Source organism: Crocodylus porosus, unplaced genomic scaffold (genome assembly GCF_001723895.1).
Source record: "Crocodylus porosus isolate Cpor-Errol unplaced genomic scaffold, CroPor_comp1, whole genome shotgun sequence".
Lineage (NCBI taxonomy): Eukaryota > Metazoa > Chordata > Crocodylia > Crocodylidae > Crocodylus > Crocodylus porosus.
In genome coordinates this window covers 436,301-454,840 of record NW_017728905.1, presented here as the reverse complement: position 1 = coordinate 454,840, position 18,540 = coordinate 436,301, and the positions used below count along the sequence as shown (strand labels likewise).

Here is an 18,540-nt window from a genome sequence, read left to right as displayed (position 1 = left end):
GGAGTGTGGTGCCGCTGAGGCTCCCGCCAAATACGAGCGGGAGAGGCGGGCGCGCCCCGGTCACTGCGGCCGCGGGGGGGTCGGGCCTGAGGGAGCGGGGCCGCTCCGCCGCATGGCAGGTACGGCCCGGGGCGCTGCGCCGGGACAGGGCCTCCGCGCTCGGCGTGTAAAGGAGCCGGTGGGGAGGGGGGATGGAGCCTCCTCAGAGCCCGATTTGCCGCTCCGCTGCCTCCCTGCTCCTGCTCCTGCTCCCTGGCCCGGACCTCATCTCCCGCTCTGCTTTCTGCTCCCTGCCCCGTGCTCCCCTGCCTGATCTTCTGCGCTGCTGCCTGCTCCTCGTCCCTCCCTTCCCTGTTTGATCTGTTGCTCTGCTTTCTGCTCTTTTGCGTGCTCTGCCCCCTGTCCTGTGCTCCCCTGCCTGATTTGCTGCTCTGCTTTCTGCTCCGTGCCCCATGATCCCATCTGCTCTGTACCCCCCTGCTTCCCTGCCTGATCTGCTGCTCTGGTTTTTGCTCCCCTGCCGTGCTGCTGCCTGTTCCGTGTTCCTTACTTCCTTACCTTATCCGCTCTGCGTGCTGCTCCCTCGCCTGATCTGCTCTGTGCTGCGCCCTGTGCTCCTCTTCTTGATCTGCTGCTCAACTTTCTGCTCCCAGCCCCATTTTTCCCCTGCCCCATCTGGGGCTCCTCTTTCTTCTCCTGGGCTGCCTGTCGCCTCCCTGGTCTGGGGCACTTGTGACACGTGTGCTGCTGGTCAATTAACGAGAGCAGCGAAGACTGGCACCGTATCGGCTCACCGGAGCGGATGGATGGATGGGTCTAGCACAAGATTTCGTTTGCTGAAGCTTGCTTCATCGGATGCTTTAGCCCAGGAAAGTGTGTGCTGTATGCATCTCTGTCCTGGTTAGCGTAAAAGGTGCAGTTCTTCCCTGCCGTCTACCTGATTACAGATCGATGCGGCTAACTGTGTCTATACATTAATAGAAGTGTGATCAGGCTAAGGAAATCCTTTTTTTGTTTTTGTTTCTCTGTTTAGTAGGAAATGCTCATTTTGCATAATGTATCTAGTGATGACAGCACAAAGTATCAGTTTGTTAATATGTCTTAAGTGCCTATTGAAAACAGAGTTAAATGTAACTGGGCAGCTGTTTATATCTGCTCTTTTGTCTTGCAGCTATGGAATGCAGAGACAAGCCAGTTGTTCCTACAAGAAAATTAGTGCAAGGTACGCTTATGCAAGAGGGGTGATTTTTTTTATTTCCTCCCCCACCTGTCCCCCAACAACTTGCTTTTTTTAATGTCTCAGACCTGGCAAGGTTCGCTAAATGTATCATGCTTGAGTGCGTAACATTCTTTGCTAGTCTGCACTAGGTTTTCTTGCTTTTTGAAGAACTCCGTAAGTAACTTAATGGCTAATTTCCCTCTGCTGATTTTGTACAGCTTTACTTAAATAGTGAAATCTTACTGTTTCAGCTCGGTTGCCTTTCAAGCGTTTGAATCCAGTACCAAAGGAGAACTATGATGCAGACGTGGAAGTCAAGAAAACTAAAAGCTCACAAAATGTCTTTGGACAAAATAACGACTCTTCTCTGGATACGTCCCACGCTTCCATGGACAATGTGGAGAATGACTGCCAGTTGGATCCAGAAATGCATTTTGCTCCAGAACTGGTTAATGGAAAGGGTCCATTAGATGACTTTATACAGAAAAGCACAAAGAGTAACACAAGTGAAACTGTACTTGTAATTGACTTGACAGAGGACACTGACCACAGACTAAGTGATGAAATTGACCATGGTAAATTAAATTTAGAAGCATCTTCATCTATAGAAACAGCTAATGGAATCTTAGAAGAAGATGCAGACCAGTTAAGTCCATTAAAACCCCTTCAGAATACCCGAGTGGATGCTTCAATGGATACCAGCTCGCCATGTGAAGCTACAGCAAATAAGGATGAAGACTTGACAGATGCAACCAAATCTTGTTCTGAATTATCAAATACACCATGTAATGATTTAGAAAATAAGAGAGCCAATGAGAGTGAACTCAAGGGGATCATACTGGGGAGAAAGATGCCTGTTGTAGTCCTAGAGGATATCATGACTGCAAGGTCACCCAAAGTTGCATCTCTAGAAGGAAGTATGATATCAGAAAGTGAAACAATGGGCTCTTCTTCTCCTGAAAGAGACTCTGTAATTACCTTTTCCTCATTAAGCTCCCCCTCTTCTATCAGCTCACCTGAGGTGCATCCTGCCCTAGAGAACAAGAGCGATACTAGTCCCTTAGCTTCAACGCCTGTTCGGAAGGTTGGTCTCTTTGTTTTATTTGCGTGTAGCCAGCAAGATTTCTCATCTGCAACTAAAACTAAAAGTTTTTTCAATACCTTTGTTTCTAAAAAATATTGGCAAATGATATAATATAAAACTGATTAATCTCTTTGCGGGTGAAATTTGCAGCCAAGATATGATTGGCTCCTTGACCTTTTTTTTAAGTTACATTTTTAGCTGAAGTGTTGGCCTTTTTTTTTTTTTTTTTGGTTCTAAAAGTACTCATTAATATGCATAATGTAAATATATTTCAAGCAGTACATCCTGTTGTCATAGATTAGCTCTGTCATAAGATACCTGCCTTATGACTTACTATGTTAGGACAGAGTGTGGGAGAACAGTGTGGTAAGGTGTTATGTGATACTGTAGTCTCTCATGTTCCTTTATGGGGATTGTGAGTAAACTTGGAAATAATTCATACAACAGTAAGACTTTCAGCTTAACAATGGGAATTCATTGGATGTTATCATCTACAAGTACATACAAATATGTTCAAAAGTAATTTCTATATGGAAACTGCTGGAGCCTCAGAGAATCTGATGAAGTGAGCTCAGGCTCACAGAAACTTGTGTATCTCTGATTTATGGTAGTGTTATAAGGTGCATCTTTCCATTGTGTTCTGTCTGAGGGATAGACAACCACACACAAATTGTAAGTGTTATTTTGATATATGACCAAGGTAGCTGTAAAATCCCTTATGCTGTAGGTGGCAGTGAGAGAGACGGGGTAGGTGAAAACCTTTACATAAGCCTCTTAAAATTGGTGTGCAAATCTGTCCTGCTGTCAGCCATCTTGTTAAAGTATACACCATCTGAACACGGCCAATAGTTATCCCTCGCCTGACTCTTTTCCTAAAGCAGCAATACAAAGCTACTTGGGTCATGTGATGCACTTGGCCATTTAGTACCATAAGTAGAATAAAATGGTAAATATACACCTAAGCTAATTCTAAACTTCTACTACAAGGTTTGTATAGATTTAATTTTAAGAACTCATTCATTTATTTTTTTAGCTTATGACTTCTGTTCTAGTGCTAGATCCCTTGAAGCATCATGCATTCTGGTGCTGCATTGAAAGGGAAGCTTTGGGTTTTTTGAGACTGCCATCTGTGCCTGTAAAACTGAAACAATTAATCAAATGGCTTGAACAGAATTCAGATGTGAATAGGCTTTTCTGGAACCTACCAACCGAGATGTAAAGTGGGAGTTTCTCCTGCATGAAGCACAAAGGCCTGATGCTTAAGACTCTGTTAAACTAGAACAGGCCTTGTAACTATGCTTTGGATCCTGCAACTCTTAGCACAAAAGCAGGACAAGCTGTCTGGTGTGCATAGTTGCTCAGCTTTTACTGTCAGATTTCTTACAGAGGAAGAGTTTAGGGAATTCAGGGTTGAAGGAAACTTCCCTAGGAAGAAAGATTATGTAAGGAAGGGGCAGCCTAGTATAAATGGAGTCTACTTTCTGAATGGGAGTGAAATTGTGGAGGGCAGTACGAAGGGGGATAAGAAAATTGGATGGAATTGAAAAACTCCATCATGCAGTATCGGCAGAAAATCCTATTGGGCTGTGAAATAATTGCCCAAGGCACATCACAGAAATTCCATTGCTTAATCATCTATGGGTTAGAGAAAGAACTCAGGTGTATTGAGAAAGCTATTCTGCGTTGGTGGAGGTTTGCACTGTGTGACTCAGTGGATCTCTTCCTTCTGTTAAATGGATGATTTGTGCCATTGGTGAAGAAAGAAGAATTAATGGGTACAGTTCATAGTTTCAATCCTTGAATTGACAGCATGCTGCTCTCCAGTACTGAAACATGTCTGTTACACTTCAGATATGAAAGATGTAGTTCCACGTTTTCAAAGCAAGGTGGAATGTTGTATCATTGGTGTATGAATTGAATGGCACTTCTTCAAGAGGGGAAAATGCAGCAAGTGTGTCACTTTTGCCCTGGTTCCTTTAACAAAGTTTGACATATAAAATGCTGTTTGTAGAACTAACCCTCCTTGTGGCAAGACCTGCATCTTTTGTACATCAAACAGAGTGTGTGTTAATGCTTGCTTGTACTGATCGAACATATGTCTTGGAGCAGGCATCTGGAGTTCAATGAACTCTTCAAATGAGTAAAACTTACTTTGTACTACTTGATCCATATTGAAACAGATCAACTGAGAAAATAGATTTGCCAAAGCTGATGATAATGCATAAAAACACTACAAGCAAGCTAATAGTACCTTCAGTAAGATGAATTCCAGTCTTTGGTACTGTATTCCACATGTTGTATGTAGACTGGGTTTTTTGGGCAGACGAGATGTCTTTTATCAGACCAACTAAATAGTTGGAAAAAGTGTTCTTTGCAAGCTTTCAGGCATAAACCCCTTTACCCTTCTTCAGGCATAGGAAAAGTCAGGCATAGGGGGACACTTTTTTTTCCTATGCCTGAAGAAGAGCGCTTGTGCCTGAAAGCTTGCAAAGAACAGTTTTTCCAGCTATTTAGTTGGTCTGATAAAAGATCACATGTACCCATAGAACCTTGTCTGCTTATGTCCTTAGAGCAACACAGCTACAGCCAACAACCTAAAACATGTATGTGATTTTTTTTCTACGTAGTCTGAAGAAGCCTATTTTGCAGGCTTCAGCCAGTAGCTGTTACAGGAACAAGAAAAAGGTCTGTATAAAAAAAACTTGTGATGTACTGCTGTTGGTGGAAGGAGACAAGCAAGAGGAACTGTCCTTCAGTTCTCAGACTCGTTCATGACATTCCTTTTATTTGGGTACTGAAGCTTCAACATCACAGTAAAAATCATGGTATGCTGCATCAAAACACTTGCAGTCTGTAGGAAGTGTTTTTGCTATGACAAAGAATTCCCTTTGTTATGTATATGATCTGTAGTGGCTTTGACTTGTGCTTGCAAGTGCACACATGTAAATACAAGCCTATCTTGTATTGCTAAATATACTATGGGGCAGAGTACTTTGCAGGAGTGTGTTCAAGTTAAAAGCCAGAGCTTAGTAATACATAATAAGAATTTTATAGCAAATTGAAGAAAAATAATGGACAGTCTGCTCTGCTGGTTTAAGAACAGAGTTGGAACATGACCCTGAATTGTAGGAATACTCGTGCCATCCACTTGCTGACACAAGCAAACTCTTCCATAAGCAAACTTTCATGGAATAACTGCTAATAATTTGGGTACAAATAATGATATATTAAAAGATCATCTGTGCCTTCTTATTTCAGGTCTCTCAGAAATGTCACAGAAGTTCTGCGGAGAAGGAGAGGCTGAGATTGCAAAGAGTAAGGCATTTTCACTGACATAGAAAGTTTACCTGCTGTGCTTTTGCCTTCAATAGTAAGCAAAGCCCTTTGCATTTCCTTTTGGTCCACTTCTTAACATTTCTCTTCCTGGTTCTTTTTACCAATGAGAATTGGAAGAATTATGAAATAGTTAGAGGTTGCGTATTGACAGCAGGGGGCATTTGTATGTCTGAGCACAAGTTTCATTGGATTCCAGGTGTAGCAACTTATGTGTTCAAAGCAGAGGAGTTATTTTTGGGGGGGCTCTTTCATTCTGCTAAGCACACCAAGTTCTTGAAGATATTGCATAGGCCCTGCAGTTAAGAAAATAGCTCAAGTCTTGGGATATTATTGGTGTTGTAACATTGCCTTAGGGGCATGGCAACCTATACTGTCAAATTACTTGACATGAACTAACACAAGTGCCTACGTTGGTTAGGCATCTGGATGAGGTCATCTGACCCCAGCACTCTTTCCTGCGTAGGCAGGGGGTCGAACTCTGATCTGTTGAGGTTCGTTCCGACCCTAGCATCTATGAATCTATGATATGTCATAGATAGCAATACTTCAGATTGCATAAGAAATAAACCAGTTGCATAATGCAAATGGTATGGTGGGTGTTGTGTTCTTAAGTAAAAGGCTGTCCTTCAAACTGCTATTTAGATATCTAAGTGAGAGAGAGAATTTGTGTACATGAAGTGGATTTTCTTATTGGGAATGGCTTTAAGAATAGTCAAGGCCCTTTTATGGACTGCATTCCAGGCTATTTCCCAGGAAATATTTTGAAAACTAACCTAATCCAACTCAGAAGACAGTTTTTCTCCTGGCTATTTTTCCACACTTGAATGTTTATCAGCAAATGTAATGACTGAAACATTCAACAAAATAAAACACAAACATCCCTCTCAGTATCCTGAAAAGAATCAGAGCTTGGTCAACAAATGACTTCCCATAATGGGGACTGGGGGAAACAGCCAGGAGAGAAGTTGTGCCTCATTACAGGGGCTGGTGATCCCTTGAGAACCAGAATCAACGAATATTTGGGTTAGCCAGAGCCACCATTAACCAGAGTGAAAGGTCCTCTGATGATGTCTTTGTGCTCTGAAATAACATGAGATGACACCATCGCGATATGCCAGCCACTCAATGCCAGACCCTGCGCTATGGTCTATTTGCATAAATTTGTGCACCTCTCTAACTGATGATGCATAATATCAGCTTACTGAATTGTGTTTGGTAACTAGGATCAAGAACGTGCAGACAAACTGCAAAAGTTGCAAGCAGAAAGGGAGGAAAAAGGGAGGCTGAAAGAAGAGGCAAAAGCTGCAAAAGAACGGGCCAAAGAGGAGGCAAAGAAAAAGAAGGAGGAAGAGAAAGAGCTGAAAGAGAAAGAAAGGCGAGAGAAGAAGGAAAAAGAAGAAAAGGAAAAAGCTGAGAAGTTAAGAGTGAAAGAAGAAAAACGCAAGGAGAGGCAGGAAGCTTTAGAGTACGTGGCTTTGCTTTTATAAATGATGGAATTGAGCTACACACGCACGCACGCACACATGTTTGGAGTGGTTTGAAAAGGTGAACACTTCAGTACAAATATAGCAAAACCACATCAACTGGATTAAACAAATTATGCGTGTGTCCATGCCCTGTCTGTGCTAGGGAGTTACCCATATTGGTTTCTAGATCAGTACAGTGAAAAACAGTTAAACTGTGTACCATTCTCTAGTCCTGAGAGCTTTTTCTTTTCAAAAATGGGCTATAAAGTGATATCTTGGTTTGAAATAATATGAAACTTCTTTTTACCATCCATGAGTTTTCTTTTCATGGCAAGGCTGTAGGCATTTTAATTTGGTTGTGAATTTTTCTGGATGTTGGCCCTCTAGCTACTTAAACGGTTTGTTCCAGTCAAAAATGCTTCTTCCTTATGGTGGAGACAGTTGAAAATAGACATGGCTCAGCAAATAAATATCCACTGTAGAAGGCATGATGCACCTTTTTATTGCATAAATTAATTAGTCTTGGTTTAAATGAATGGGTTGTCTTTGTTTTGTTCATACAGTACCTACAATAGTGCATGACTTCGGCTCATTAACTCTACTAAAGTATTGATAATTAATTTTGCTTTGTTGATTTTTGTGGCAATTCCTGAAAATGAACCTTTATCTTAAAGGGCAAAACTTGAAGAGAAAAGGAAGAAAGAAGAGGAGAAACGGTTAAAAGAGGAAGAAAAGGTAAACTTCTCTAGCTTTATTTTGGAGTCTTGCTCTTCCTTCCTAAGTTGTGCTACAGCAGTCAGCTAGTGTTCTTCATTACTCTGCCCACATAATGCCCTTTCTAAGCCTGTTATCCTCAGTCATCCATGAATGTCACAGGAGATGTGATTCCAGCACAAGGCAAGGTTAATAGTAGTAACCTCACTGGTTTTGCTAATTGTTATGTTGGTGTCCTCATTCATGCTACATTCTTCATAGAAATAAATGACATTTTGATTATGTTCTCACTGCACTGCAGGGACTGGGTAAATGACCGGACCTTCATACCTTACTTTATTTTGGATATTAAGATGGGTTTCACTTTAGCTCAGTGAAATAAGACTGGATCCTAGGACTTTATATTCATTGCTTTATATTTTAACTCTAATTCCAGCGCATTAATGCACAGAAAGCAGAAATTACCAGATTCTTTCAGAAACCAAAGACGCCACAAGCTCCTAAGGTGAGAGATACTGCTAGATATGTGCTATGTTTCTCTATTTCATGGGTAATCTTCTAAACCAAAATGTAGGAGGAACAGAATTGGCATCTATTTATAGTGGTGACTGCATAGGCTCATTATGTTTGAAATCCAGTTCTCTCAACTACTAGCCACTTACAGAGTGATTACAAGACTTGAATTCTCTTAAAACATCTGTTGTATTTCCTGTTTGTGAATTCATATTTCAGGCATCTAGTGAAATGATTGCATATTAGATTTAGCATTTGCTCTGTATCCTGAATAGGGTGGGTTTGTGGCTTGTTAGGCATTTCATATATTCACATTTGAATGTTCCTGAACTCGCTTTCATTTCAGACCCTTGCTGGCTCCTGTGGGAAATTTGCTCCCTTTGAAATTAAGGAGAACATGGCTCTTGCCCCCCTCAGTCGTGTTATCCTTGAGCAAGAGGTTTTAGATCAATTGGATCAGCTCCTGAAAACACCGAATAGCGATGTCTGTTTCTTCAAAGAACTGAAGTGTCGCAAGCCACTTAAAAGTAACCCTACCTTTATCAATAACAGCAGTGCTGACACATTTAACAGGTTAGTCTGTGTTTCATAGTCATATCGGCTCTGAAACCAGTGTTGGAGAATGGTTTGTAACACTATTGTGGATTACAGAAAAGTGCAGATTTCTTTTAATGTTAGTCAGCTTTGTGTGAGAATTAATCACCCCAGGAAGCAATATATTGTCATCTAAATGTCCTTGATTCCACAAGGAATCCTCCCAAATCCTTCTCTGCAGGAACTCTCACACTTCAATAGTGTCCAGTGTAGGAAGACAGCTTGTCTGGAGTATGGCCCATATAAACAATGTGGATTGAAAAAAAAATTGCTGTTAGTTTATCCTTTGTTTTTAATGATCTCACCCAGACTGGGCCATCCTTTTTACTGAATAACTCCACTAGACAGCTTTGTCCTTGTAAGCAGCTGGTGTTGACCAATTAATCCAGATTTCTTAGAATGGTTTAAAATTGCTGAGTTAAAGATCTTATGCTTCTCTGAGCTGTTGTGGATTATGATATGACCACTGAAGGCAGTATTTATTTCTACAGTGATGTGGTGGTGGTAGAGAGCTGCCAAATGGACACTGTTCCTGAAAGGAAGAAATTTGGCAGGATGAAACTACTACAGTTCTGTGAGAATCACCGACCTGCATACTGGGGCACATGGAACAAGAAGACCACTGTTATCCATCCTAGGAACCCCTGGTCAAAGGACACTGTAAGCATTTCACAAGCAGTATGGCATAGAGTCCCTTTTCAGTTCTCAAGGTAGACTCTGTTCAAGTATCTGTACCTTCTTGTGCATTTTAGATAAGTCATCTTTTGCTACTCATGTTTTCAAAAATACTTCATGAACATTTGCCTTTCTCCCTGACTATTGAGGGGTGACATGGGCATTTCTCGTTACAGAAACTACTGGATTATGAGGTAGATAGTGATGAAGAATGGGAAGAGGAGGAACCAGGAGAATCTCTCTCACACAGTGAAGAAGTAAGAATTCCCATGCTAGCCAGTCTTCTTTGGGGGTTTTTGTTTGGTTGGTTTTGTTTTGTTTTGTTCGGTTTTTTGTGTTTGTTTTTTTTTTAAATCTCCATAACTGCAGAGCCTGAGGCTTTGGTAGTCTCGGATCAAGCAAATGATACTGCTTTTGATTTAATTTGGGTCGGGGTTTTTGTTGCTCTTAAAGGTTTCTTTGATCCTGTTATGTGCAACTTCTAATAAAGTCAATTTCTTCTCCAGGATGATGAGGAAGAGGGAGAAGATGAAGATGATGATGATGGTTTTTTTGTACCCCATGGGTACTTATCTGAGGATGAAGGAGTGACAGAAGTAAGTGATTCCCAAAGACGTTTAATCCAACTTTCTTGACTATACTATGTTGTATCTCTCCTTACAGAAAACTGTGCAGTTGTAGCCATGCCACCTCTAGAGTTCTGACTTGTGGGGTGAATTTCATGCTTTGTTACTTGAAGAAAATACAGTGTGCTGTGTATGGGATATTTCTGCTTACCAAGTCAAAAAATAGCAGAAATGAAATGTGTAGTTTGAGTATGCTAGTAAAACCATCAGTTAGCATAGTAGTTTTGCTGTACTACCAAATAAGTACATAATGCAGCATTTTTTTGTTCAGGTCAGAAAAAATCCAGCATATGACAGGTGTAGTGTAGAGTCTCTTTTCCACGCATCACACTGTATAGGAACAAGTTGATCAGACTTCAGTGTGTATTGCCTATATTAAAATTGAAGAAATGTCTTGCTTAGTGGTGAATGGTGTAGATGAGGGTTAAATGGGGAAGGGGGTTAGCTACAAGAAATGTAAGGGTTTTTTTATTTCTTTTGCTTCCAATAAAAATTTGCACAGAATAGTAAATAGTGGAGTGGTTTGAAATGCATCTGAATACAGTAGTGAAATGTAGTGGTGCTATTTTAACTGCATGCCCAGGAAACTTTTGGGACATGTGAGAAACAACCAGATGTGGAAAGGTGAGCTTGTATGGGTAGTTCTTTTCAGATAAAATGTGCAATCCCCTTGGTGTGAAAACCCTAATCTGACTTTTCTAACTGGGAGGGGAAGGCTGAGACAGGCAGCTGATAAATAACCATTTAAATGCTGTAGTTGTAGGGTTTTAGGAGGGTTGGGGTGGAACATACTGGGAAATGGTCTACAATGAGGTATCTTGGGAACACTGTGACCTTCTTTGTTCTAGTCCTGTGATTATTTAAAGATCTCTTGGAGATAGATATTTAGTGCATTGTTGTCCATTTATCACACAGAGTAGTAACGAAGTTTTTTACAGAGAATGGTATAAAGCAGTGGCACCCAGCCTTATGGCTACACAGGTCAGATGAGCGGTGTGGTGTTAGTCTGCTGGCCCAATCCCATGTGCAGGGCCACACTATCTGGTCTGCAGGGCTCTGCACATTGCTGGAAATTTGGCAGCGGGAAAGTGGCAACTAATGCTGCTACTGCTTTCCAGCCATTAAATTTTTGGACGCACAGGGAGCAACATGGGCTGAATAATACAGCGATGTAGGCCAGGGTTGTAGTACCTCTAGTACAGAATTAAAGCTTATTCAGTTCTCCTAGAATTAGTGTATCAGCGTGTACGTGGTTTAACTTGACTTTCAGGAGTGTGATCCAGAGAATCAGAAGGTCCGTCAAAAGCTGAAAGCGAAGGAGTGGGATGAATTGCTGGCCAAGGGGAAGAGGCTCCGGGTCCTTCAGCCTGTGAAGATTGGTTGCATCTGGGAAAATGAACAGAATGGCTGCAGTACAAATGCAGACCTAAAGGTGCTTCAGCAGTTCACAACTTGCATCCTGGAACTACCTGTTGCAGACGAAGATCTGCAGACACAGAAAACTAGCAAAAAAAGGACGAAAGACCAGCAAAGTAAGACTGGGAAGAGCTGTGTTCTCCACTTCAGCAGTGGACTTATAGGCCTTCTCTGAGAGAGTGCCTCACCTACAGGTCCTAAATTGTTGTTTTAAATTTAGGATGAGTAGTTACAGTAGGTCTCAAATCACAAGTGTTTTCAGGATTACATTGTAGAATATGAAAGCAGTCATTCTCCCCCCCTTGCCTGCCCCCCTATATAGACATAGACGCTTGTGCACATGGTCAACAGACAATTCTAGCTACATGGTATGGAAATCTATGACTTTTTATTTAAATAAAGTCCTTTTTGCCACAAAGAAAAGTTTAGGAAATCAGAGGAATGGATGGGGGAAGCAACCTGGGACTTGATGTTTTTTGGCTTTCTAACTCTTACATTCTTAATCGCAATATGCTGCTCAGTGGAGTGGGGATGAAGTTTGACTGTAGATCTCTTAATGCTGACTAGCAGAACTTGTTAGTCACAAAAGGATGGGGAGGAGCTTGTGAAAACAGGGGGAAGGCTTAAGAGTAGGAGATGAATTTGAACTCCTAGGTTCTCTTCCCAAATGGCCTCTGTGTTAAAGACCACTTAGTCTGACACTTTCTGATGCACCTTGTTTACTCTGAGCTTTGGCCCACAGACAGTAACATGCTTGCAATTTATCTCTTGTCTGTAGTTCTGAGACAGCTGCTTCCACTGCTCCATGGAAATGTAAATGGGAGTAAAGTGATCATCCAGGAATTCCAGGAATGCTGTCGCCAAGGTCTGTTCAATGAAGCAACCACAGATGGCAGTGACACTACTCCTGCCAGCCCTAACAGCTCTCGCCCGCAAACTCCTGTCAATGAGGACAGTGCCATCCCTTCCAAAGCCAGGCTAAAACGAATTATTTCCGAGAACTCTGTGTATGAGAAGAGACCTGAGTACAGGATGTGTTGGTATGTCTACTCAGAGGTGCTGAAGAGCTTTGATCAGGAACATCTCCCTGTCCCTTGTCGGTGGAACTACACCACACAAGTCCCATCTGCAGCCAAGGAGGATGGTTCCAGCACGCAAGGAATGGCAGTGATGCAAACCACCCCCGTTTCAACAAAGAGGAAGTCCACAGGAAGCATGTCCATCACCAAGTTTATGAAAAGACCTAGGGATGCAGAACAGGTAAGTCTGTACAGGTACCTTTTATGTATCAAGAAGGGAAAGAGAACAAACCACAAGTTTGAAATACTGATCTTGACTCGTGATAGGCTTCAGTGTGTCAGATTTGCATAAAGGAATGCTGGCATGAATGAACTAGCACTTGTACAACAGCTTAATACAATATGTAATAATAATATAAAAAGATTGGTTGGGGGGAGGTAATGCATCCAAAGAGGTGGACTGCTTCTCCAAAGTGTTTTTGCATTTGTATAGACGGTCTGAAAATGTCAATGACTTTCTCTTTCTCTTGGATGTGGAGCATAAGAGCAACTTACTGGAGGAGTAAAAGTGGGCAGGGCTTTATCCTACATCAGCTGCCCTTTGATAGCTGCATCTCTGCACAGTCTTAGCCCCCATGTACAGTGGGGTAGGCTGCTGAATGTGGGAGAGTGCATGCAGGCAGTTACTGTGGAGCAGCTGATGCATGAAAAAGCTCCGCCCTCCTATGAGTTGCTTGGCCTGTCCATTTTAAGTTATGATCATATCTAATCCAGGAGCATTTCTTGACCTGCCCTTGCCATGCTGCAGCATTCATTCTGTATGTTGTTTTGCATGCACGTGTTGCTTCTAAATATATGTCCTTGACTCTGACTTGACTCCAAGGTTTTGAGCTTGTGTCTATTGCAGCATGCATGATGCACATTCCTAGCTTTTTTTTTTTTATAAACTGCATAATAAAACAAACAACGGGGTAGCTGTCCTAGTAAGAGTTACAGGCTTCAAATGCATAATGAAACAAGAGACTGAACAGCATTAGACTACTTGGGTTTCCTTGTGTTGCTCTCTCCCTGCTTCTCAGTGTTAATTGCAAGTTCTAATAAGAATTTTGGTCGGTGTGTTGTTCTTAGTGTCAGTGAAAAGTGAAATCCATTTCAGGTACTGTCTGTTCATAAGCTGGAAGCAATCAAGTATTTGTGAAGGCTACAACAGGGGCTTTTAACTGCATTGTACTTTCAGGATGTTCTCACCTGCCAAAATGTGAATTTGGGATGGTGAAGAGAATACCAGTGTCTTTGTGCTCAGTTTTGAGTTACTTGCCTTAACGTGGACACTGGAACTGGGTGTGAACTGAAAACCCTTAATCAGCAGACTGCATACCTTACTTGCATCTCTGCTGCCAGTCTCAGAAGCGGTGACAGTCGCCTTACCTGCCTGCTTCTTTCCACCTTCCTTTTGGCTTTTCCTTTTCTCCATTTGAAGTTGTTTTGAGCAACAGCTGCTGGGCATGGCAGCTTGCTCTGAAGCTCTTCCTCCCCATAGAGTTCTGCCTGGTAGTTTTATTGGTCTGTATGCTGTGTAGGGGCAGGGCCTAAACATTTTGCTTTGCTTTTGCTCAGGGAGTCAATTATAATATGCAACTCTTCTGCATGAGGAATGCTGAAACCAGGGGCCTGGTAATCCCAGTGTCATTAGTACACAGCCACTTGGAAGCCCTGGGGGCTTTGAAGGGCAACTGCTTGAAGTCAGACTTCACCATGGAGGTGCAGTGCAGTTGAGAACAAGGTGCTGAAAGCTTTCAGAAAGACATCTTTAACGCTATGGCGCTCAATGTTCTGGCCCCATGGGCTGGATGAGTGGTGTGGAGCTGGACCAGAGAGGCTGGATCCTATGCATGGGGTCAGATTGTGCACACCAGCTCAGCCACCAGATTTCCAGACCTCTGGGGATCCCTGCAGGCTCAAGATCGAGCACTGCTGCTTTAAAGCATTTGTGCAAGCAAACTTGTTCCCTTTTGCTACTAGCCTCTCACTGTTCCTCCCCTCCACAGACCTGGTGCTTGTGGAAGGATCAAAAATAGCTTGTTGGGTGAAAGCAGCCAGGCCTGCTCTTTAATGATGGGTCTGACAGCATAGCATCTGGCATTCTCTTCCAGCTGCTGTTGCTCCTCCTGAAAGCAGTGGGCAGCTCTTGCTCAGCCTGAAGACCAAATCATACTGTTTGTTTGTTTCCATAAGCATTGATTCACAGATTGGAGAGGAATGCATGTAAATTTTAATGAAGGACAGTAGAATTTAAAACAAACTGAACCCTATCCTAACCAGACATTGCTAATCTGATTGTGGGAAGAGCCTACCCAAGAATCTACATTAATTTTTTTTTTTCTGATGACCTTCTAACAGAAGTCATTTACCGTGGGTAGGTGTGACAGCCCTCACTTCCTTTAATACCTTTCTGATGCTCTCCTTAGATGAAAGCAGCAGTCAGCACTGAGCTCATCACTGTTCTTCAATCCAAGGAAAATCATTTAGACCTAAATTATTTTTTTAAAAATATTCCATATATTGCCTCTGAAAGGGAGAAACTAGCAGGAAAATAGTGACTTTCAAAGTGACAGTCCCTCTTGGTATAAAAAGATGTAATAATTGCATCAGTAGCAAAAAACAGGGAAATAAGCTGTTACAATGTGACAGTTAACATCCTATGCTTTTGTGGCATAAGTTACAGCAAACCCCTCTTTCCTTCTTCACTATTTAAAGTTTTTCAGCAATTTAGCTCCTCTGTATTGCTACAGGAGCAGATGAATGTAACCGTTGCAACACCTGTAGTGCTCCTGAGTGGTCCCTCCCCTTTTTAAAGCTGGGCACTATCTATGCTTGTTCAAAACCTTAATAGCAAAAAAAGCCCTATTGAAATAAAAACAAAAATCTCTTTCAGGCAAAGCTTGGGCTCGGATCTCAGCCAAGAGAGAACATTCCATTTCTCCCTTGCACAAAGTCATTAATGTAGCCCACACTTCGTTTCATGAACGGTCTTTAGGAACAATAACTTGGCAGGTTTTCTGCTGCACATTCCTTTATAGACATTGACTTTTGTCAAAGGGCCCGGTCTTTGTCTGAAGCAAAATTCCACCTCCCCTCGGTGGAAACACCCCTGCCTTTTTTGCCCCTGTGGGATAGCCTGAACATTGTATAAGAAATGCTTTGCACGGATAGGCTGTAACTGCTCTCTGTGCTGTTATTCCACTGAAGAGTTCATTCAGTCATTTGCTTGTTAAAGTCACTGGCCACTTGGTTGGTACTGCCTCTGATGGAGCTGCTTGACTTGTTTAAAGGCTGAAGTTGTGGAAATGGATGGATTCCAGGCAGACACCGAGGAAGAGGAGGAAGATGATGACTGCATGATTGTGGACATCCAGCCCAACAAAGGTGAGAATTGGGACTTCTGCCAACTTCAGAACTCTGCTTACAGGGGAGGGAGCAAAACAGAATGGGAACAGGATGTTTAACTGCCCACCCTGCTCCCCATGCCTCCTATCTAATTTTTTCATGCCTGCTGTTGTGGTGCAGAACAATCCTTCATCTCTGCACATTGCTGTTGCCTTCCCTAATCTATTTCTACTCTTTTGTCCCAGATTCAGGAGTCCCCTTAGCAGCACCAACTCTGTGCCTTGTTCTTCTGCCCTTAGGCTCAGCACTGCTGCCTGCACTCCTGTAACTTCATAAATCAGCACACCCACTTTCCCCTGACTTGTGGGTACAAAGATGGCCCTCTTTACTACTGCTCTGCTCAATGCCTTGCCTAGTTATAAGGATTATAGTTGGACTCTGATGCCTAGACGAAGAGATGATCCTGATTCTCCAGTAAAAGTTCAGGACTAAGTGAGGCTGTGGTTGTGTATAAGCTCACTCTGCACTTAAGTGAATTGCTTTTGGCTGCTTGGTTAGCTCTCAGTCACTTTTATTGGCAGTTAAAACACACTTCTTCTAAACATTTCTGTGAAGATATGTGAAAAAATTTTAAAAGACCAAATTAATCTAAAGCCTGAATGTTGGCCATATCAATAAATTTCAGTTGCTGTAGGAGCGATGCTTGCTGAGAGATGCCTGAAGCCTGTGACTTCAGAGTATCTTGTAATGGTTGTAAGCTCCTCAAGCAGGAGCCTTACCTAACTGGCTTTGTAAAGTGCTGTGCACACACCGTGTGAGTTTTAAAACTCCTCCACGTGAAAAGTAGACCCTGGTTATTACCTGGTCCCATGTATTGGCTGTTGATAAACCAAACCACCCCTTATCAGCTGGAACAGTAGGGATGGAAAGTGTAACTGCTCCCTTCATCTCATGGGCTTTAAATATTGTTATCTTCATAGAATGTTTCGCCAATCGTTTTGGCACAAACAGCTTGAAATGCCACTCCATCTCACCTGTAGCGCTCAAAGTTCAAGTTCCCCTGTGATAGCTTCAGCAATAGAGATGTTTTTTGTGACACTGTCTCTATAGAGCCTCATTGTACAGTGCCAGACAGAGAGCTTTTCTTTAGCTAACTGGTGCCCAGTCTTTTTGCCCCATGGGCCAGATAGCTGGTGCCAAGTCTTGTGCACTGGATCCAGACATGCAAGTTGTGGTGACTTGGCAGTGGGGAGGGAGAACGGTATTAATCACCACTGCTCCCCTGCCACCAAATTTTGCTGACCTGTGGGGAGCCCCACAGGCCAGATGCTGTAGGTATGTGGGCTGGATTTGGTTTGTGGGCTGGGGGAGGGGTTGAGCACCCCTGCTTCAGATGGTAGGCAAGGGGTACATGCATGTTCCTTGAGTTCCATAGGCAGCATAAGCATCCTACTCCAAGATGACTCCTGTCAGCTGGCTGGGGTGGGTCTCTCCTCTTCTGCTGCTTAATTGACAACATTATGTAAACATTTTCTTCCAAGTTAAAACAAAATTGGCTTTTAATTTTCAGATGCACTCAGTGAGCCTTTGCAATAACTTGAAAGCAGAGCACCTTCTGGGCTGGAACCTCCTCTGCTCGAAATTTTGGCCTTCCTGTTCAGAAGGTTTATTTATTTTCCTCAACACAGCTGAACTGGCTTAACATAGGATTTCCTTTAAATCCATGTGATTTAAAGCAGTGAAAAGAGCTTTGTGGGCCGTCATTTTTAGGCTTAAACCATGCATAGTTTGGTGTAGCTGGAGTTGGATGGAAGCAGGCTTAGAGTGATCAACTTTCTGAACAAGTGCCAATGCAGGGGGAGGTATCTAACTAGTGCAAACTCTGCAGAGAGCAAGCCTGTGCCCTAACATGAGAACATGTATTGTAGCAGCAGCAGGAAAACTGCACTGTTTCCATGAAAGCACAAAACCTACTTTTTGTACTTCACAGATTCTAAGTCCACAGTTACTGAAACGGCTTTGGAATTGGATGGTGCAATTGGCCCCATGCAGGAGGATGCTGCAGTCAGCCCACCCAGCGCAGTTTGAGACGTAATACTTACTAACCCCCCTGTATGTATGTAGAAATCTTTAGGAAACTTTTTAAACTTTGTGTATCTTTAATACAAGATACTTGTTTAATATTTCTTGTAAAGAGAAGACAGCACTTTGTTCTGCTTCAGACCAGATGGAAGCTTGAAATTTTTCTAGTTCTAGTTTCTTAGCTAAAAAATATTGCATATTAATCTGTCTTTAATAAAGCATTATGAAATTGTGATACTTTTTGTATGGAAGGTATCTAACTCATGCTCTGAAGTTAGCGTGAGATCTTAAAATATGTAAGCTTACTGCAATGCCAATGGTAAGTCTTCTGTTCATAATTCTGTATAGCCTGGCCTTTGGGGCATAAATGATGACATGTACAATTATATTTGAATTTTTGCTACCCACA

At 42.3% G+C, this 18,540-nt stretch overlaps 1 protein-coding gene across 1 annotated transcript; it reads left to right on the top strand.

Moving 5' to 3' along the window:
* CHAF1A (chromatin assembly factor 1 subunit A) lies at positions 1-18,540 on the top strand. Its single transcript, XM_019556997.1, has 15 exons — positions 1-119; positions 1,172-1,222; positions 1,471-2,303; positions 5,562-5,618; positions 6,863-7,104; positions 7,780-7,840; positions 8,256-8,324; positions 8,679-8,905; positions 9,418-9,586; positions 9,778-9,858; positions 10,108-10,197; positions 11,498-11,759; positions 12,422-12,903; positions 15,995-16,088; positions 18,040-18,540. The coding sequence occupies exons 1-15, from the start codon at positions 113-115 to the stop codon at positions 18,135-18,137; spliced, it is 2,823 nt and encodes a 940-aa protein (XP_019412542.1). The 5' UTR covers positions 1-112; the 3' UTR covers positions 18,138-18,540.